The sequence below is a fragment of the Macaca mulatta genome, chromosome 1, assembly GCF_049350105.2.
Source record: "Macaca mulatta isolate MMU2019108-1 chromosome 1, T2T-MMU8v2.0, whole genome shotgun sequence".
NCBI lineage: Eukaryota > Metazoa > Chordata > Mammalia > Primates > Cercopithecidae > Macaca > Macaca mulatta.
This window is the reverse complement of record NC_133406.1, coordinates 40,240,557-40,262,047: the sequence shown is the minus strand read 5'-3', so window position 1 is coordinate 40,262,047 and position 21,491 is coordinate 40,240,557. Positions and strand designations below refer to the sequence as shown.

General features: G+C 42.1%; 1 protein-coding gene and 1 long non-coding RNA gene across 12 annotated transcripts in view; one reads left to right on the top strand and one right to left on the bottom strand.

Annotated features, from left to right (window-relative positions):
• Positions 1–8,136, bottom strand: part of NPL (N-acetylneuraminate pyruvate lyase) — a 39,764-nt gene extending 31,628 nt beyond the window's left edge. For 4 of the 11 annotated variants that reach the window (XR_013416948.1, XM_015122262.3, XM_078001162.1 and 1 more), the window contains exons 1-2: positions 7,688–7,822; positions 3,176–3,259 (exon numbers count right to left, since the gene is read on the bottom strand). Coding sequence is in view for 8 of the 11 variants with exons in the window: in XM_015122262.3 (XP_014977748.1) it covers positions 3,176–3,243 (68 nt within the window). In the remaining 3 variants the exon portion in view is untranslated. Of the gene's footprint in view, positions 1–3,175; positions 3,260–5,322; positions 5,378–6,251; positions 6,347–7,687; positions 7,823–8,001 lie in introns of those variants that run through there. The other 7 variants (XR_013416949.1, XM_015122270.3, XM_078001168.1 and 4 more) reach the window with 4 other exon arrangements.
• Positions 7,905–19,713, top strand: LOC106994595 (uncharacterized). The gene is made up of 4 exons (XR_001441204.3): positions 7,905–8,156; positions 11,699–11,789; positions 17,404–17,544; positions 18,378–19,713. It is a non-coding gene; the product is annotated as an uncharacterized LOC106994595 (long non-coding RNA).
• Positions 19,714–21,491: the final 1,778 nt, after the last annotated feature.

Genomic DNA, 21,491 nt, shown 5'->3' with positions numbered 1-21,491 from the left:
AAGGATGGTTTTGATGGATGAGTAGAAGTGTTCAAGTGGAGCAAGAAAGAAGATGGTGGTAGCAAAAGGCAGAGGAAACAGAATGAGCAAAGGCATGAAGGGCAGAAGAGGTATGGTGACAAAGAAATGAAGCAGGAAAGGTAAACTGTGAAGGACTTCCTATGCTATCCCAAGGAGTCTGGGCTTTAATCTTTAGACCAGCTCATCTCAGACTTTAATGTGCTAAAGAATCATCTGCGACACTGTTAAAATGCAGGACGGATCTGTGGTATGATAGGGCCTGAGATTGTGCATTTCTACCAAGTTCCCATGGTGGTGGAGCAACTGGTCCATGGGCCATATGATGGGTAGCAAGGCTCAGACAAAAGAGAGTCAAAAGATCCCTAAAGAGGAGAGTGACATGATCAGATTTATTTGCTAGGATAAGCTCACTAAGCTACAGTGTGGATGATGGACTGGAATTACAGGTACTTTCTACATTCTTATTTAATGGTGATTCCCACAATATCTCCAATGACATAACACAAGAGGACTGCAGACTCTTAAGAGCTGGAAAGGGTCATAGAGATAATGTGGTTGAACTTTCTTTGGAGAATATGAAAGAGAGCCTTTTTTTTTTTTTGAGACAGAGTCTCGCTCTGTTGCCCAGGCTGGAATGCAGTGGTGTGATCTTGGCTCATAGCAACCTCCGCCTCCCAGGTTTAAGCAATTCTCCTGCCTCAGCCTCCTGAGTAGCTGGAACTACAGGTGCGCGCCACCACACCCAGCTAACTTTTGTATTTTTAGTAGAGACAGGGTTTCACCATGTTGGCCAGGATGGTCTCGATCTCTTGACCTTGTGATCTGCCCGCCTCGGCCTACCAAAGTACTGGGATCACAGGCGTGAGCCACCGTGCCTGGCCAAGAGAGCTCTTAAAAGGTGACAAGATCTCCCCAGGGTCAGAGAGCTACCTGATGGCAAAGCTTGGATCGTTTCACTAAGATCTACTTATCCATGTTCTTTCTGCCAGCTGCCCTACTCCAGGACATCAACTTATATGCAGAAAGCTGAATTGTTACTGAGCATTCATTGGAATTGAGAAGAAATAAAGGATGTAGGGAAATAGTCCTTGTTCAGCCACTCAGAATTATGGAGGATATGTATACTGTACATGCCAGGTTAGGAGAACTCCCACAATGGCAGGTCACCTGGCAGTATTTCCAGGTATTAGATTCCATGTGCCCCTTCCATCTCGTGTCTTAGAAACATGCCAGAAGTGCAGATTCCCTTGTGGGTAAGTACATTAATGCCTACATGTTCTTGGTGGGTGTTCCAAAACTACTTTGTATCTACAGGAATGTTTGATGAAGCAGGTGGTGGGAGAAAAGGGGAACTAACATGGCTCACATGCCTACTCTGTGCTATACACTGACCTACACTATTTAATTTGTTTCTTAAAGAGCCTACACATAATGCATTCTTTTGATTTCACACCTCAGGAACAGTAAGGTTCCTAGAAGAAAAACACAGAACTGATGAGAAAATAGTAAAATGGAAGCAGCAGGACCACAGGTTTTTGGGAAACGGAAAAAGATCCAGAAAAACAGTCATTTTAGTTATCTCTAATCATAGGATGTGGCCTTCCAGGAAAACAGCAAAACAGGGAGGAAGAACACACTGACGTTCTCCATGGGTCCCTGATGAACAAACAAAACTGTTTTAAGAAGGCACTTCCAGGATAAGAGGGGTCTTATTAAAAGGTTAAAGTAGCATGGACCAGATGCAGTGTTAGGAGATTACAGGCAGGATCTCACTCTGTAACAGGAAGTAAATCCTGCCGATTCATGCAATCACATGTCTTCTGTTTTGATCTGCGAACAAGTGACTGATGCATTGAGAAACAGCTGATGCCAGTCTTTCTTAAAACTTGTGGAAAGGGGAAGTAACAGAAAAAAGTTATTAACCAGCTGAGTAATCTAAATGCCATACCAGCAAGAATCTTATTTAGACCTAGTAAGGATGTGATTTTTCACGGATCTTAGAAGCCAGAAATCTTGGACTCATTGGAGTCTCTAAGGCAGAACTGCAAAATGGCCAGCTTTAAAGGAGAATACTAAAAGACATAAGAAATTTCATCTCCTTTAAAGGGGTAAGATGAAGGTTTATAAATTCAGCAAGACCAAAAAGAAAGTCCCTTGTAAAAGGTGTATTAAATACATCTTCCTTTTGCCTCTGTCTTATGCCATAAAGGCAGTTCAAACTTTTTGACCTAAGTGCATATTGACCCTGTGCTAAGCACTGTTGTATGAATTATCTCATTTAATGCTTATAATTCATTATGTAGGTATGATTATTATACTACACAGAAAGAAAGGAGAAGATTAAGCCAGCATTCTAACTGTTGTGGCAGCCTGACTCTTCTGACGAGTCAAAAACATACAGATCCAGGAGATGGATGAACTCTCTTTTGTCGGGGTGATGTTCAAGGAGGAGTTATACACAGTGCATGGCTCCCTAAGTCACAGGGCCTTTTTATTATCTGATTTTTGAGCAGAAGGACTGCCACTATATTCATCTGGAGGTCAAAATACTTGCTTGGGGTAATGATTAGTCAACAATGAACTGTTGTTACTTCCCTTCCCCCGCTGCTCAACATCTAGTCAATGTTGAAATGAGGCTGTAAACATGAGTAAGGAGTCCATCTTGCAGATAACTTCCCACTTTCCTTAGGGCAGGACATTTTTATCAAGTCTATGAACAGCCTGAAGTGGAATCATGCTGATGTCTAGAGATAGGATCCTGAGAGGGGCTAGATCAGTGTTTGATATTCAATTATGCTAAAATGGGATTTTTATCCAATGCTACTGGTGCTGTTTAGAAAGGCCAGAGCTGTCGTGAAATCCAAGGAGAATTTGCTCTGTGGCTCTACAGACACTGAGAGAAAGGCAAGCTGCCATTTCTCACCTTCTCCCTTTCTGCAAGGTGATATAGTGCTTCTTTGACTTTGGGGTCAGAGATATAATGCCTCCTCAGACTTGGGGATCAGAGGTAGTGCAGAGGGATGACAGACAGAAGCTGCCTTTTGGCAACAGTTCCACAGAGATGCAGGGTCTTAAGTGACTGTTGTTACAAAGAACTTTTCTCCTTTTTGGTTGAATGAGAACTGATCCCCTCAAGGCCCCAAATGATAGTTACCCATTCTCAGTCATTGGCGTGATGGTTGCAGCCACAAGACCCTGAAGTTTCTTCTTTGGGAAGGCCATTGAGCTGCTGGTAGGTCTGGAAAACATACAATGTAATTTCTCTCTTTCTTCAAGGAATGTCAATGATAAAACTCCCAGGCAAAGTTCGTTTCTAGTTTAGAACTGTAAAATGTGCTTACAAGTACACAAACACACAGAGCAAGTACAAGATGGTAAAATTTTAGAGCTTAATTCTATTGAGGAGGAAACTTTAAGACAGGAGAGGGTAGACCTGAGAAAATACTATGTGGACAGCCTCCCATTTTATCTACACAGATGATGGAAGCAATCTAAATCCTCAAAGGATAGAGGTAAACAGGAGCAGACCCAAGAAAGAGCTTGAACCTAACTCAGGTAAGTAAAACATACAGTGAATTATAGTCATGCCTCAGTATACACAGAAAATTGGTTCCAGGACCCCCATGTATACCAAAATCCATGCCTACTCAAGTCACGCAGTCAGCCCCAGCCTGGCATATGAGAATTCTGCATCCTGCAAATACTGATTTTCTATCTGCATTTGGTTGAAAAAAATCTGTGTAAATGGACCTGCACACTTCAAACCCATGTAATTCAAGGGTCAACTGTACTATTACTTAAACTGAAATATGGTCATAAAAGGGGACATTTTCTCTTTCCACTGTCTTCATTCTTAGAATCTCACCTAAAACAAACCTGACTGTCTTAAGGTTTCATCTTGATTTACATAACTACCTTCAGATTTACCTAACTTTTCATATCCTAATTTTGCCCAGTTTTGTCCAGTTTTCCTAGTTCTAGTTAACCATGTAGACTGCATATTAACACCTTCCTCTTCCCTACTAGAGCAGGCTCCCAGGACAGGGATGTTTCATTTGCCTTTGCTCTCTGCAGTGAGCCCTCTGCTTGACACCAGGTGTTCAAGAGAGAAGAGTATGTGGGTGACTGAACGAGGTGTTCAGACTGTGGCTGGACGATGGCTTCCGCAGACGGGGAGCTCACTGCTGAATCAACCTCACACCACTCATTTGGGGCCAAAGGATCTCTCACCATCTGGCAGAGAGTGTACCTGCCCATAATCAGTGTAAAAGACTCTGGATGGGCCACAAGAAGCAACAGAGCAGACTGGTTAACAGCCTGGGTTCCATAGGCAGACCACCTGGTTCAACTCACAGCTCTGACATTTGCTAGTTATAGAAGCATTATTGTTTTCTGAGCCGTAAGACATAAAAAGCCACAAATGCAATTCCAAACCACAAATTTAATGTCTAACAATTGAAAATGAAAATAAAATATAATCAGATAGTATTTGATGACAATTCTACAAAAGACAGTGGCCTTGTAGCAAATAAAGAGATGTCTATAGGTGACCAACAAGAAGGGTTATGCTATAGTTCTGACATTACTGGCACATTCAAAAACCCAATGCCCACTATACTTAAATCTAATCCACACAATGTAGTACTTAGTTATGAGCTATCTTATTTTGTTTGCTCTTCTAATTGTTCATCTTATCTTCCCAAATAGGAGAACAAACTTCTGAAGTACAGTGACCATACCTTCTATTTTTCTTCCCCAAGTCTTGGCTCAGGTAAGCCCTTGAGTAACACTGACTACTTTCAGTAGAAAGACAACATGATACTTTCCTTGCAAACAGACATGTTCCCAGCAATAGTTGCTGTTGCTCCTAAAATCAAGTCCTGCATGTAGCTTTGCTCTGTATTTCCTAGTTCAAACATGAGACTAAAATCAGATTGGAAGTTCAGAAAGATAAATCCAATAACCTGGCCCATGGGAAAACACAAGATAAGAAATCATAAGATGTGGGTCTAATCACTCTTTGAGCTTCATGTGACCACCCTCGGTCCAAAAGCATGCCACTTAGCCTCTGAGCCTTAAGGCCCATAACCTAGGCCATCTCCCCGCCGGGAGGGATGTTTAAGCATCAAAGAAGATTGATGCTATGCCTGCTGTCTATCTTCACCTAACACTCCTACAAGCATCTCGACTTAACATGCCAAAAGGGAACCTGCCATCTCCTTTGTTCCTTATTGTAGAGGGGCGAGAGGGCCAGCTCTGGAGTCAGACCTCATGGATCTGCATCCTGGCTCTACCACTTACCAGGTAGGTGACCTTGAGCCCATTAAGTAACCTCTTTCTGCTTCAGTTTCCCCTTCTGTAAATGAGGATAATACTAATTATATTTCATACGGTTGAGAGAATTAAATGAATTCATGTAAAGTAATTAACAATGCTAGACACATAGTGAGTACATGTTCAGTGCCCTCCATGAAGTCTTGCCTGATGTGTATAGGACAGTAGGAAATACTATCATGCCCTTACCAGCATCATCTTCCCAGTTATCTTTGCTCTGCTGGTGCCTCCTTTCCAACCCTCACTACTCTTGTCTATTTAGGGACTAAGTCATTTCAATTCTGTTATCTTCTTCCTCTGCTATTCCTCCTTTCCTCCTTATGACTTTATAATTTGCCTCTTTGTTACCTCTTATCTAGACAAATAGGCAAAACCCCAGGTCCACGGGGCCCAAGAAGGTTCAAGTGATAAGAGTCCTGAGAGCTTGAGTCAGCATTAAACATCTCCTAAATCCAACACTACTAGGCTGTTCGGGCTAAATAAAACTCCATAGTCTTGTGCTTTTGCCTGCATTTATTTCACACTAAGGACAGTAACACTGATGTTCTTAGATTCATGAGAAGCTCAAATTGGCAGTTTTATGTGTGTCTTTGATGGAAAGAAATAAAACTAATTACCACAAATGTAGTTTGATTAGTTCAAAAATTCAAAACACAGGGTCCGTGGGAGTGTAGGATAGGGGTTAGGAATCACTGTCCTAATCCCTCGTCTCTTCAATCCACACCAGCTGTCAGGTTAATCTTCCACTAAAACCAGCATTCCTGGTCTTGTCTTTGTCCTGTTTAGAAAATGCTAGTAGGCTAAAGACCCAGCTCCCTGGGGTCTGGGTCTCTGTTCAAATCTTCATGCCTGCACTGCACTTGCCCAGCGTTCTGTTTGCTGTTCCTCCTACCTACCTTTCACTGTCTGTCTGCTTGCCTTTGTTCCTCACTTCAATCTTTTCAGTCTGACCAGCTTTTAAAGCCCACTTTATCCATTCCAGCAGCTATAGCTTAAAAACAAAAACAAACAAACAAAACCAAACCAAAACAAAAAACCTCATTTTAAAAGCCAGGGGACTCCCTGGTACCCGAGCTGAAAATAATTTCTTAAACCTCAGAATTCCCCCAAACGCTGGCTTTTCATTAAAAACCTTACATCAGAGTTATTAAGCAGGGTGGTTTCGGCTCCTCTCCTAGACTGTCTGCCATCTGGGGGCAATGACAGCTTCGAAAATTTCTTTGCACAGAGCAAATACACTAAACAAGTAAAAGTTTGCTGCCTTTGCAAACTGTGAAATGCCTACAAGAAGAAATGGGACAAAAACGACTTTGGCCGGTGTGAGGGCTCACTCCTGTAATCCCAGCAATTTGGGAGGCCGGGGCAGGCAGACCACCTGAGGTCAGGAGTTCCAGACCAGCCTGGCCAACATGGCCAAACCCCGTCTCCACTAAAAATACAAAATTAGCTGGGCGTGGTGGTGCGCGCCTGTAGTCCCAGTTACTCAGGAGGCTGAGGCAGGAAAATCGCATGAACCCGGGAGGTGGCGGTTGCAGTGAGCCGAGATCGTGCCACTGCACTCCAGCCTGGGCGACAAGAGTGAGACTCTGTCTTTAAACAACAAAAGCAAAAACAACAAAAAAAAGTCTTTACCAGAGAATGGTATTTTTAAGATTCAAGTTTTTAATAAACTTGGGAATGTTATACTTTGAAGCGTAACACAGAATTACCAATATTTTTAAGATTCAAGTTTTAGATAAACTTGGGAATGTTATGCTTTGAAGTTTTCAGAGCTAGTAGCTAAAGAGAATGGTTCAAATGTTCTCCAGCCTAAGGCTTAACGTGAATTTAGAATATTATTATTGAAACATTGGGAGGGGGTATTACTCTTGAAATCTTATACCTCCATCCACAGATAAGAACACTTAGTGCAAAGAATTAAAGCTGCCTAAGTCAAATTATTTTTCAAATGGCAAAGTTGTTTTTTCAAGAGACAGAAAGTGGGGGTAGAATATACCTCCCGGCAGAGAATATCTTAAGCGACAGGTACTCAGAGAAGAGGAAATACAAATAGGGATTTTTTTTAAAAGCAGAAAACCATTAATTTCTCCTAAAGTGAAGGGGGGATGTATCAGATTTAACTTTAAGCTCCCTTCCGCTCAATTGCTAACTCTATTTTTGAGGAAAGGACCTTCGGATACCCGGCAGATATGCTGTCTGCAAACAATCCGGGGAGGTGGGTCCTTCTGCCCTGGTCTATCCCGACACTTCTCGCATTCACACCTTTCCCAGCTCTGTTTCCTAGCGTATCTGCCTTCCCCCTTTCCTCCGAGTCCGCCACCGTCTCACCCACCCGCGAGTCAGGCCCCGGCGCCCCTCCACCGAAACGCCCAGGTTGTCTGGCCGTCTGCGTCCGTCGGTCCTCGCCCGCGCAGTCGCGGGCCGCGCCCCCCCCACCAGGCCTCCGCTCCGTCCGTGCCGCCGCTCCGCCACGCAGGGGCCGCCGCGCTTTATATCCGCTGCCTCCCGTCCCGGGCCCACGTGCCGCCACGCCAGGGAGCCTGGGGGTTGTAGTTCTGCGCCGCCGCCCGCGAGGCGCGCCCGGAACCGCCGGCCCCGAAGCCCCGAAACCCCGAAACGTTTTGCACACCCGGAGTCTGCTCTTACCCGGTGTCACCTGAACAACGTAGGCTGAAGTGACTCCGGCGCAGCTCCCCGGCTCTCCGAGGATCGCGAGCATCCGAACTGGCAGCCGGGTGCCCGAGAGCACGCCGCTTACCCGCGCCACGCTGAGTGCAAACCTCTCCCTGCCTCGTCTGCAGGCCAGTCCTTCCCGCGTGCGGACACCTCCTGGGCTCCGCTGCGTCTTAATTTTCCTTCTTTTGCGCAGGGCTCTGCAATCCCCGCTATCTCGTGGTTCTGCGTTGTGAGGTTTGGGCCGCTGTTTCCGAGGCGTGCGGAGACACCCCAACTGCCCATCGGCGTTCAGCTCTCTTCCGGCTGACGCCGCTGCACCAGCCCTGCAGACTCTCGTGTTAAGGATTGATGAGCGAATTTTAAAGTGAATTATCTACTCATACAGGAGCTTTTCTGGCTTCCTTTGGAGAATATTTGAAAGAGTTTTGAAAGGGAAAAGTATTTTTAACCCAACCGCCTCTACTTTCAGGAATATCAGGAGTCTGTTATTCTAGGATCATGTACTGTGTTAATAAATCAGGAACAGAGCCAGAGACAAGTCCTCAGTCTTCTCTTGCTGATGTGATTCCACCTCAATTTTCCGTAAAAGGAGATGGCTGATGCTTATTATTACATTTAGAGAAACTAAATTGTTAAAAGGGCTTTCCAGTTTGCAAAATGCTTTTAAATGTATTCTAATAGTTCTTGCATGGCACAGAGCACCAGAGATAATAGCTAATAAGTACTGTGTTCAGTGCTTACTCAGCCTGCACCATTCTAGCCGTTTTAAAATTTAATTCCTAAAATAACCCCATTGGTGGGTCCTGTTTTATAAATGTATATGTTACAGATGAGCAAGGATCATTCCATGTTACAGATCAGAAACAGGTTTAAAGAGTTGAAGTAATTTGCCAAAGGCCATAGAGCTGATTAAGCTGTGGTTTGATTTCAAGTAGTCCAGAAGCTTGTGCTTTTAACACTATGTTATCCTGCAGGAAAAAAATAAATAAATACAAAAAGGAAAGAAAAAGAAAAACCCTTAGATACATGAAGCAAGTTCTCCTAAGGCTACAGCATGGTTTTTGGTTTTGGTTTTTTTTTTTTTGTAATGTTAACAAGTCTTATACCATATCCTAATGATACAATGAAAGTTTTTTTTGTTTGTTTTTGGAAAGTCACACTTTAATAAGTGCAAAATTAAGTGTGTCAGTACCCAAAAGGTATAGGTCATTAGGCTTAACATTGTCAACCAACAAACCAATATTCTAAATGCATGAACAAACTGCTTTTTTGTATAAATATGGTAGTGCAAGGTAATTCCTTATAATAATTTGTTAGTGTTTGCCAAGAAGCAGATGCTAAGATGGGATTAGATGTGTGAGAGACTTACTGGGGGAGGGAGTTGGAGCAGACAGGAACATCCTGCAGACTGATGTAGGGCTGACATCCGTGAACGAAAGATGGAAGAAAGGAGCATGGAGTAGGGAGAATCTCACTGCATTCTTAGAGTATCCACTCTGTGCCCTTATGAAACTCAGAGCCTATACTGTGAAGTGTCGGGGAGATATCGTTCTCTTAAAATATGGTAAATGCAGTGATAGACCCGTACAGAGATATTACAGGAACTCTGAGCTCTAATCTGGGCTGAAAGGGGTGGGGTGTGTGTGTGTGTGTGTGTGTGTGTGTGTGTGTGTGTGTGAGATGAGGCAGGAGGGTGTTCCAGAAACGTCTTACTGGGGAAGGTCACAGCCAAGGTAAATATCAGACAATGAGTAGGGCTTAGAAGAGAGGCATCAAAAGGCTCAGTGCTGAGCTGCAGGCCTCTAACCCTCTTCTGATAAGTGGCAGGCTCTGTGAGATTTCTTCTATTATTATATAGTATTATTTAATCATCATTACTTTTCGTGCTTTTATTTCTTGCCCCCAACTCCACTGCAAGGTGTTCGAGGCAGGCATCATGTCCTATTCCTTGTTTTTCCCACAGTGTAGGACATAGTGTCTATCCATGTGCAGGCCAAGAGGGTGAGATTTGGAAATATTACTACCATCAACTCTCCTTTATTTAAAACAAATGTATGTCAGGTTTTGCATCAACTTTTGTTTGCTACAATTCAAATTTGAAATCCACCAGTGCAGGGGAAAGTGTTTGGGAGATACGGTGCAATGAAATTCGTCAGAACAGTCATTTGTTCTATCCTTGGAGCTGGAGGTGATGCCCCCATCACAGGCTCCTGAACTGACTGAGGGTGAGGGGTGGGACCCAGAAAGTTTCCCCTTATCTTCTGGTAAGGATATACTTACCAGAAAAGAGAAAACGGATTTTCAACAGCTGAAACACTGCTAAATTGGGGAACACTTATGAAGGAAGGAGACCTAATTTGGATCTTGAAGTGTTGTTACCTATTGTGGTCCAGTAAAAGGTCTGTCCACAGGTGAGCAAGAGTCTGTTCCATTCACTGTGAAGAACACATAACCAGGTATGAGAGTCACTTCTGGAAATTCTGGCTTGTATGGGTGTGTCAATGGGGCTGATGGAAAAGGTAGGGTTTATTTTTTCATCAGAGTTCAGAGGTCTTCAGAGAAGGGAACAGGCCATGAATAGAAGTTGAACTGATTGCTGGCCCTGGGACAAAAACCCTTGACCTTTAGGGTTTATCTTCTAAGTGTGAGTGCTAACTAGGAGAGGGACATCTCTTGAGAAGGGAAAAGTCCTGTGCATAAGCTTGGTTTTAGAGGACCTTTGGGAACCCAGGAGGGGGCAGCATAGTGAGGCCATGCTCAGCTATGTTTTGGCTTAGCCCTTTAGTGAATGCCTACTGGGTTCTTAAGGAGAAAGAGCTAGAAGGAAAAAAAAAAAATGTGTTATATTTGGTGTTCTTAACCTAAGATCTGTGACTCCAGATTTTTAAGTAACAGCTTTATTGAGATATAGTTCACTATGATACAATTCATCTATTTTAAGTGTATAATAGTTCAGTAGTTTTTAGTATATTCACAGAATTGTGCAACCTGTGTCACAACTTTAGAACATTTTCATCACTCCCTCCAAGAAAACCCTAGCCATTAGTAGTCACTCATTTTTCTATTTCCCCTCCCCACCCCCAGCTGTAAGCAGCCACTAATCTATTTCTTTCCTTCTTTTCACTTTTTTTTTTTTGGTTGCCCAGGCTGGAGTGCAATGGTGCCATCTTGGCTCACTGCAACCTCTGGCTCCCAGGTTCAAGCGATTCTCCTGCCTCAGCCTCCCGAGTAGCTGGGATTACAGGCATGTGCCACCATGCCCAGCTAATTTTGTATTTTTAGTAGAGGTGGGGTTTCTTCATGTTGGTCAGGCTGGTCTCAAACTCCCAACCTCAGGTAATCTGCCCACCTCAGCCTCCCAAAGTGTTGGGATTACAGGCGTTGAGCCACTGCGCCTGGCTGCCACTAATCTGTTTCTATAGATTTGCCTGTCCTGGACATTTCGTACAAATGGAATTATATGGGGTGTGTGTGTGTGTGTGTGTGTGTGTGTGTGTGTGTTTTGAGACAGGCTCTCGCTCTGTTTCCTAGGCTAGAGTGCAGTGGCATGACCACAGCTCACTGTACCTTTGACCTCCCAAGCTCAAGCGATCCTCCCACCTCAACTAAGTAGCTGGGACTACAGGTGTTTGCTGCACCTGGCTAATTTTTTGTTTATTTTTTGTAGATACAAGGTCTCACTATGTTACCCAGGCTGGTCTCAGACCCCTGAGCCCAAGCGATTGCCTGCCTTGACCTCCCAAAGTGTGGGATTACAGGTATGAGCCACCTCACCCAGCCGTGCTATGTGGTCTTTTGTGTCTGGCTTCTTTCATTTAGCATACATAACATTTTCAAGATTCATTCATATTGTGGAATGAGTCAGGATTTCATTCCTTTTTATGTCCATTGTATGGCTATACCACATTTTATTTATCTTTTCTATTAAAAAACTATACTACATTTTATTTACCCATCAGTTGATGGACATTTGAATTGTTTCTACTCTTTGGCTGTTATGAATAATGCTGCTATTGTGACTACAGATTTTAAGCCTCCTGGAATTTTGTGGTGTTCTTTATTTCTGTGGAGTTAGTTTATAGCATCTGGCCTCTGTTCAGTTCCTCAGAAGCCCCAAGTCCTTACCAAGATCAGGGCTTTGACATGTGACAAGGATGCTTTTCATCTGACTGACTTCTACTCAGATGCAACCTTCCTAAGAGGGACCTCACTCAGATCTTCCCAATGTAGGTGACAACCTCTCCTCATAACACCCAGTGCTTTCCCTTCTGATCACGACTTCTTGGTGCGGATGTGGTCTGTCTGTTCTGTTTCATGTGACACATACAGTGCCTATACTGCATAAATGGTTGAAATAGTATGGTATACAGAATGGATGTTGATAACTGCGAGCTATGTGCTGGCTCTGTGGCCTGAACATAGACTTTATCACTGATGGGAGCCGGGTGCCTCCCTGTTGACTAGGGTTAAGGCAACAGTGGGAACCCTCTTGGCCAAGAGGTCTGGTGTCACGCAGATAGTAAGGACTGGACAAAGTGGACCGTAATGCCTCTTTGTGACCAAGCAGGATGGATTCCTGGCGTATATTTGGGGAACATTGTCTTGTTTTGTGTCTTGCTGAGTTTGTGACTTCCTTGTCCTGAATCATCTCTAGGCCAATGTGGCCAGTGGGTTACGTACACTCTTTTGTCACCACCTAAAAATGGAGAAAACTTTTGAAAATATGGGCCTAGTTTGGCCATTAGCAAGGAGAACACTGAGGGTGCTATGAGTTGTAAACAGAAGAGAAAGTTACGAATATTAATTTTGCCTACAGGGCTTCTTTGACAATATTCAAATAATTACAGAGGCAAAACTTCCTTTTGAAGGATGTGCAACCTGTTTTAGCTATTGCCTACAAGGACATTAGACCTTTGGGAAGCACAAAAGTGAGTTACATTCTGCTTGTGACAGTATTGTAAAAGGTTCCCTGGAGATCTTAAAGAGTAATGAGCATGTTTTCTAAAAACATTCCAAAGCTCAGCAGCTACTTATATTATGAATAAGGTAAAAACCCACCACTAGGTGACAGTCTATCAGCAGAAATTGCTCCTTTATGACTCTTCATCTAGACTGAAAATTTCTGGGGACGTCAGGGAATAACAAAAGTATTCGATAATAGTTTTCTGCTCCCATTCTGTGTCCTCCTCCTATGCAGTTTACACCCTCAATTTTAAATGTTCTCCTTCAATGTCTGCCTCTCTCTCATTTACATTAAAATAATGAAAATATGTTGTATAGAAACATAGAAATGAGACATGGAAAATTAACACTCCTGCCTCCTGTCCCATACTGGTTTTGTTTTTGTGTTTGTTTTTGACATGGTCTCGCTGTGTCGCCAGGCTGGAGTGCAGTGGCGTGATCTCGGCTCACTGCAACCTCCGCCTCCTGGATTCAAGCTATTCCTCTGCCTCAGCCTCCCAAGTAACTGGGACTACAGGAGTGCACCACCGCCATGCCCGGCTAATTTTTTTTTTTTTTGTATTTTAGTAGAGATGGGATTTCACCATGTTGGTCAAGATGGTCTCGATCTCCTGACCTCGTGATCCATCCACCTCAGCCTCCCAAGGTGCTGGGATTATAGGCGTGAGTCACTGCGCCCGCCTGGTTCTTTGGGTTTTTAAAATAAACATACCTGTAAGAAGAGTACATCTAGTGCTCTTGGCTTTCCAATATGTAGAATACACTTTAAAATCTGGTTCAAGTTTATAAGTATTTTCTCTCTCATGAATAAAACTCTATGTTTCCTTCGGCATTTGAGGTAAAAATGGGACAATTAGGAGAAACAAATTTTAGGTGTTTAGTCTCTTTTGAATGAAGGAAAAACTCCCTAGAAAAAGTTCAGAGTGTGAAATTTGAAATGTAACTTGGTGCCACCCGAGGCTGGTTTGATTCTCGGTAACTGCTGTATTTAGGTACTAAGAGTCAGGGCTCTAGGAAGCTTAGATCCCTCCTGGGCAAATGTGACTGATCTCGGCCCTCCTTTTTCCGTCTGCCTAAGCCTGCAGGGTGCTGTTAGCCTGGACTAGCACACTTAGATTCCATCTTTCAGAGTGGTTTCCGCAGTCGCCTGGGTCACTGGCGCCTAATGAAAAGCTCCCAGAGGTTATTCCAAAGTCTCTTGTGTTACTCCTGTGCTCCATTTCTCAGTTTTAGGCATTCTGTTATCTCTGTAACCTAAATTCTGTTATTTCTGAAAGAAAAATATACAATGTATATTCATGCATTTAAAGATGGACCAGGTAGGCACAAAAAAAGGCAAAATGTGGAATGCTATTTACTCAGTTCTTCCATTTGTATGAAAATGGAAACAGAGGTGTATGTAGGGATATACTTGTATATGTGCACATATTTCTACAAGGATAGCAGTGATGTTCAAAATATTTAACAACTGGTTCAGCACTGACACAGAAGTGGGTGCTGGTTTTAGAGCTCAAGGGATTCTGGAGGTCCCCTAACATCTATGTAATAATGGATCTAGACTCTGGGGGACAGCACTCCAAGGCCATGCCAGGCAGCCACCAACTGCTTCTCTGGGGAAGGGGGCTGAGGGCAGGAGGGACTTATTTTTCAATATGCCCTTTAGTGCTGTTTGAAAGGTTATTTTTTGTTTGAATCCTATTTATGTGCACGTAGGTAGATTTTCATTTTGTTTAGCTTAGGAGATAAGTCTTACTTTTAGAATTTGTTTGTGGACATTTCTGTCTAGTTATTTGCCTCCAACCTGTCTCTAGCCTCAAGGCCATTTCCTTTAGTTCCATTTTGCTGAATCCTCCACGGAGAGCTCTCCTTAAGCTTCTTAAGCCCCTCTGTTTGAGGGGAAGGGAAGACCTGGCTGAACTCCCTCTCATAATCTCTCAGTTCTCCCCAACCCCAACACTGGTGTCTGAGTCTCCTTTCATTGCTTATCTTGAGCCTCTTGTCTCTCCACCTACCAGACCTCAATTCCAATTCCATTATTAACCAGTATAGGCATCACGGCATCACACTGCCTAATCTTATGATCAGAAAATAAGGGCTTTTTTTTTTTTTTTTTTTTTGCGTTCCCACAACTTTTGTGCATATGGAGAATTAGGTGTCCTATACACACCAGCCCTAATGAGAATAGTTCTTATATTAGTGGTAACACTTACATGGCTTGAGCCTCCACCTGCCTAATGCAGACACACTGCTCCCTTCCACCTTCCCATTATTACTGGGAGGCAGGATATGGTGATCCCTGCTATGTGCTTCCTCTCTTGCCTGTTCTTCCACTTTGAGCTTCTTGTTGACCCCCTCCTGCCACGAGGCCACTGGGGGGCAGTGTCTCGTCTCAGTCAAAGTTGCTTTCTCCCTGGGCCCCAAAGGCCATCAACCGCACTGTTCCTAAGTTGTGGAACGAAGCCTCTTCTCTTCCACTTTGCCTCACATTTTTTCACTTGGGACCCCAAAGAGCATGACATGTATTCATTGTCTCACTTGAGCCCCTTCCTTCTCTACCTGCAGGTTCTCTCTCTGTAGAGGTCAGGCATGAGTCTATGGAGCAAGTACAGGGAACCAAAGTCACCCCACCCCCATCCCAAGGCTGTCCTTTCCCACTCTCCTTTCTCCACTCTAAGATACCACGAGACCATTTTCCGGCAGTCACCTTCGCTTCAGGCTAATCAGCACCTACAGCCAGGTCAACTGCTCCCTTAGATTTATCAGACCAAGTTGACTGTTTGTGGTGGGCACTACTGGGCTCAAGCTGATAGCCTGGCCATGCGTATTCTGTTAATGCCTATCTTACTGTGTGGCACTTGTCTGCAGACATGTCTGCTTCCCCCGTTAGACTGTGGCTTCCTTGAAAGTGAGCTCCTAACTGTGTGGTGCTCATTTTTGTATCTCCAGCATGCAGTCCCCTGCCTGTTACACAGCTGACCTTGGTAAATATTTTTGAAAGAATAAATGAACACAGCCCAATTAGCGGAGATATGCCAAAAGAAACAGCCCATCTTTGCCAACACATGCAGAGGGAGAGAAGCTCTTCTTGAAGAGGACCCACTTTCTTCTAGAGCAGCCACTCACAGCTCTCTCGACTCCTTGGACCCTCAGGGTTGGAGAAGACCCAGGGTTAGGATAGCACTTTTGGGGGAGGTTTCATTGACCTTGTTTTGAAAGAATAACATGTTGAAGAGCCAGGTGACTAGTTACATTTTATTGTGTACCTGCCAGTTGAAAAAAACAAGGTCAAAAACACAAAAGGATAGAACATGGCAAAACATATTGATTAGACAGGGGAAAGCAGATGACACACAGGGACAGGACATTTTATTTTTATCATTCCAAATTCAGAGAAATATAATTAACTCCATGCTCGGTTCACCTAAGTTTTTGTAGCAGAGGTGAACGTGACAGATTGAGGCACAAATTTGTTAATGCTGAATATTGGGCATTTCTTCTGTTATTATTTACTGGACATAATCTGATGTCATGTGATAGACCATGATATGTAAATGACTTCAATCAGGAAAAAAGATAACTTATGTAACTTTATCTGGCTTTATTCTCTACACATACTGAGAAGCAAACCCATTAATCACAGTCTAGGCAGAAACTCTTCAAGTAGTGTGTGAGACAAACAGAGGTATTAATTATATTTATTATGGTAATAATATACTTAACACTTCCTTCAAGTCATGATAGTTGCAGAAATTGGGAAAAATAAGAATACTCTAGCAGACTTACAGATACTCAGTGGCAGTATCACAAATAATCATAATCACAATAATTTCAGAGATGAGGAAGCAGAGAGAGAGGGAGAGAGGTGTTAAACAATTTGTTAAACATCACACAGCTGGTAAGGAGTCTCTCTAATTCCAAAGCATGGCTTCTTTCCTCTACACAGCAGTGCCTCCCCAATTAGAGAATGTTATAGTGTAAAATCATCAGAGGAATAATGTGATTTCCAGTAATTTTTAAAACGATATTGTCTGGTCACTTGTTCTGGTTTCTCTGTTCTGCATAACAGTAATGCACCCCATAAGGACGTTTTGGTCAATAATGGGCTGCATATATGGTGGTGGTCCTGTAAAATTATAATGGACCTGAAAAATCCCCATTGCCTAATAACATAGCTTTTGTCACATAGCACAGACTCGTGGGTGTGGTGATGCTGGTGTAAACAAACCTACCACACTGCCGGCCTTATGAAAGTATAGCACATGCATTATGTACAGTACATAATACTTTATAATGGTAATAAGTGTTCCTTATGTGTTTACTATACTTTTAATTGTTATTTTAGAGGGTACTGCTTCTACTTATATTTTTAAAACTTAACTGTGAAAGCACCTCAGGCAGGTCCTTTGGCAGGTATTCCAGAAGAAGCATTGTCATCATAGGAGATGACAGCTCCGTGTGTGTTATTGCTGCTGAAGACCTTCCAGTGGGACAAGATGTGGAAGTGGAAGACAGTGATATTGATGATCCTGACCTGTGCAGGTCTAGGCTAAGGTGTGTTTTGGTGACTTTGTTTTTAACAAAAATGTTCAAAAAGTAAAATAAATAAATAAAATACGAAAATGCTTATAGAATAAGGATATAAAGAAAGAAAATATTTTTGTACGACTACACAATGTTTGTGTTTTAAGTGAAGTGTTATTTCAAAAGAGTCAAAAAGTTTTTAAAAATTTAAAAGTTTATAAAGTAAAAAAGTTACAGTTCACTAAGTTTATCATTGAAGAAATATTTTTCTAAAATAATGAAGTACATCCTATGTGTACAATGTTTATAAGGTCTGCAGTGGTGTGCGGTATTGTTGTAGGCCTTCACGTTCACTCACCACTCACTCACTGACTCACCCAGAGCAACCTCCAGTCCTACAAGCTTCAGTCATTGTAAGTGCCATATGCAAGTGTACTATTTTAAGTCTTTTGTATTGTCTTTTTACTCTACCTTTTCTATGTTTAGATAAACAAATACCATTGTGTTATAATCACCCACAGTATTCAGTATAGTAGCATGCTGTACAGGTTTGTAGCCCAGGAGCAACAGGCTATACTCCATAGAGCCCAGATTTGCAGTAGGCTATAGTGTCTACATTTGTGTAGGCACACTCTATGATGGTCACACAACAATGAAACTGCCTAATGACGTGTTTTTCATAATGTATCCCTGTTGTAAGTTATGCATGACTATATACAGAAAAATTTAAGTGGAGAGAACCAAATGACTTACTAGGCAACAAAGCAGGTTGGACAGATGGACAGTAGGTGGAATGACCATGGTGCCTGAATTTTCTATTACTCAGTACCTTATCAATTAATATTTCCTACTCTACCTTCCAGATAACTCAGCCTACTTAAAGCCCACCAGAAAGTCAGCCAACAAATCTCCCAACTCACTCACCCACCATCAACCCATAAACTCGCCAGCGTGTATTGAAGGCCTACCTTGTTGTGCTTGACACAGTGTTTGGTGCCATGTGGAATGACAAAGCAGGACCAGACAGCGTCCCTGCCACCCTGGTGCTTGTAATCTAGTTGGAGAGATACGATAAAAATAAATGACACAATTACAGAATCTGACAGAATGTAATAAAGTGCTAAATTGTGTGGTACAGACAATTAGAGAACAAGACAGTATATAATAAAGTGCTAATTGTGTGGTACAGACAATAAGTATAATAGGAGTTCAGTGAAGGGATAGATGAGTGTGGGCTGCAGTCTTCAGGGAAGGCTTCTCATCATGTCAGTGCTGCCGTGTTTATCCAGTGCATGACGGGAAATGGAATATGAAATAGAAGATGGATTATGAACAGAATAATGGTGCTGAACTGTGGTATCTCTTCTCAGGCTGGATGAACACAGCAAGAGAGTCCTTTGAAAGGTAGCATTCTCCATTAAAAAAAATCAAATAGAGAAATACCTTATTTTCTTTATTAGTTGTGTTATAGATAATTTCTACAGAAACTTAAAATCATATTTTAAATTGAATAATGTTTTCAATGTACCAGGAAGCTCACTATTTAAAGGAGCCATGTTGTAAATCCTTTTCATAAATGAAAAATACTTTTGCATTGTTGATGATCACTTGTTTATAAAAAATTCCTCAAAGCTAATAGTAAATAGGTACTCTCATACACTACTGGTGGGATTGATGAACCTTTTACAAGGTAACTTGGCAATGTGTACCTAAAATTTTGACAATGTGCATATTGTTCAACCAATCAGTTTCACTTCTGGGAATTTATCCTAAGGACGTAATAATCATAGCTGACTGCAAGAATAACTTTACTACAATGATAATTATCACAGCGTTAGGATAAACTGGGAACAATCTAAATGCCCCCAAGGAGAGGACTGATGAAATAAACACATATTAATAAAATGGAATGTATAGTCACTAAAGTGTTACTGTAAAAATAGGTAATGCTGTGGGAAATGTTCACAATACATAGATAAGTGAAAAAAGCAAATTTGAAAACTTGAAGAGTATGATTCCATTTTGTTAAAATGTGTTTTATGCATAAAAACATGTTTTATTCACAGAAACACATTTGAGTGGTGAGGTGATACATGATTTCCACTTCTTTATGCTTTTTTGAAATTTCCAAATGTTTTCCAAGTTACATGGTTTATTTTGTAATAAGACATATATTAAAATTCTACAGTTCTCTGATTTAATTTGCTTTGAAAGTTGTGATTGTCATAAATTAGATTGCCATCTCTAGAGCCAAAGGTCTTGTGGGACAAGTAACTTCTGGGACCAGAGACAAACACGAGAAGTATTATTCCTTTTTCTTTTGAATTATAAATGATTTATATTAGCAAAATGTATACCTTCTTTCCTTAAACTCATATTCATGTGGGAGCTGTTTGGGAGCTCTTTAAGGCTTATACTCTTATAAGTATAAGGCTTATACTCTTATACATACTCTTTAAGGCTTATACAACGTGAATTTTTAGCAGCAGAGCCTGCCAGAGTGGGTGGAAAGCCCAGGGCATGGATTAATTTTTAAGACGTCTGGAATACTAAAAATAAAAATAAGAAAAATGTAGAAGTAAGTGTAGATGTGCTGAAACAGAGTTTCAAAAATTGTGATGATTTTAAATGTTTATCTTGAACAAACTGATGCCTTTAACACAGTATACAGGAACAGAAAGTAAAACTTCATGGTGACATTATGTCAAAGGCTGGAATTGGAGATCTTTGGTGCATGCAGGATCAAGGCCAAATTAGGCTCTGCCTGGAAACCATGCAGAGGATGTGGAATTATTGAAAAAAATCAGAAAATATGTAGAGAGGATTTTGGAATTTCTGGTCCAAGGGATTTTCCATGTCTAAAGTGAAAACAAAATAGTTTTCTTCTGTTCCAAGAACTTTATTTAGAACTGTTTTGAAAGGGGCCTTTCTCTGAAACATTTCAATACAAAACCACATTATTTTCTCATCCTATGACTCTGTGTCTTCCATTCCCTAGGTTTTGACTAATTTAAGGTTTTAAAATAGACGTTTCAACCCTTTCTAGTTAATAATTTTCTATTTTAACCTCATCATCTAGCCTTTCATCTATGACTTGGCCCGGTAAAACATAGCAAGTCAGAATTTTACTTCCTTCCTGTGCCCAAAAAATATAAAGAAAATCCTTGAATACCCAGGTTTTTGGGAAGTCCAACCTTAGCCAAAACTGGGAACTGTTTGCCTTTCTTTGGCGAACCCGTCCTGTAGAAAGAATGAGCTGGGCGGCATCCCTGAAGTACAAGTCAGGAGAACTTGTTCCTGGACATTCCCTTGTCTCCAACTAATTTGGATGAATTCACCACTCTGTGCTTCAGTTTTTTTCATGGCATAGTACAGTGCTCACGTGGAGGATGATGGCAGGTGTGAAGTAATTAAAATATTTCTGATAACATGGCAGACTAGCTGACATGGAGAAGCCTTCTCTCCCACTACTGTCACATAGAAAATCTAGATGATATGTGGCAGCAATTTAAAATATACAACCATGGTTTTTGTTGTTGTTGTTGTTGTTTGTTTGTTTTTGATTTGAGATGAGGTCTCACTGTGTCACTCAGGCTGGAGTGCAGTGGTGAAATCTCAGCTCACCACAACCTCCGCCTCCTGGGCTCAAGCAATCTTCCCACCTCAGCCTCCCAAATAGCTGGGGCCACAGGTGCATGCCACCGTGCCTGGCTAATTTTTTGTATTTTTGGTAGAGATTGGGTTTCATCATGTTGCCCAGGCTGGTCTCAAACTCCTGAGCTCAAGAGATCCACCCACCTTGCTTCCCAAATTGCAGGGATTACAGGCATGAGCCACCACACCCGTCCATTACAACCAGTATTGAAAAAAGTAAGGGAAATCTTCTATTTCTCAATGTGAAAAGAAAACTCAGAGCCAGAGTAATAACTGTGGCTGATGTTGCTAGAAAGGCACATAGGTCCCAGGATCCGGAGTCT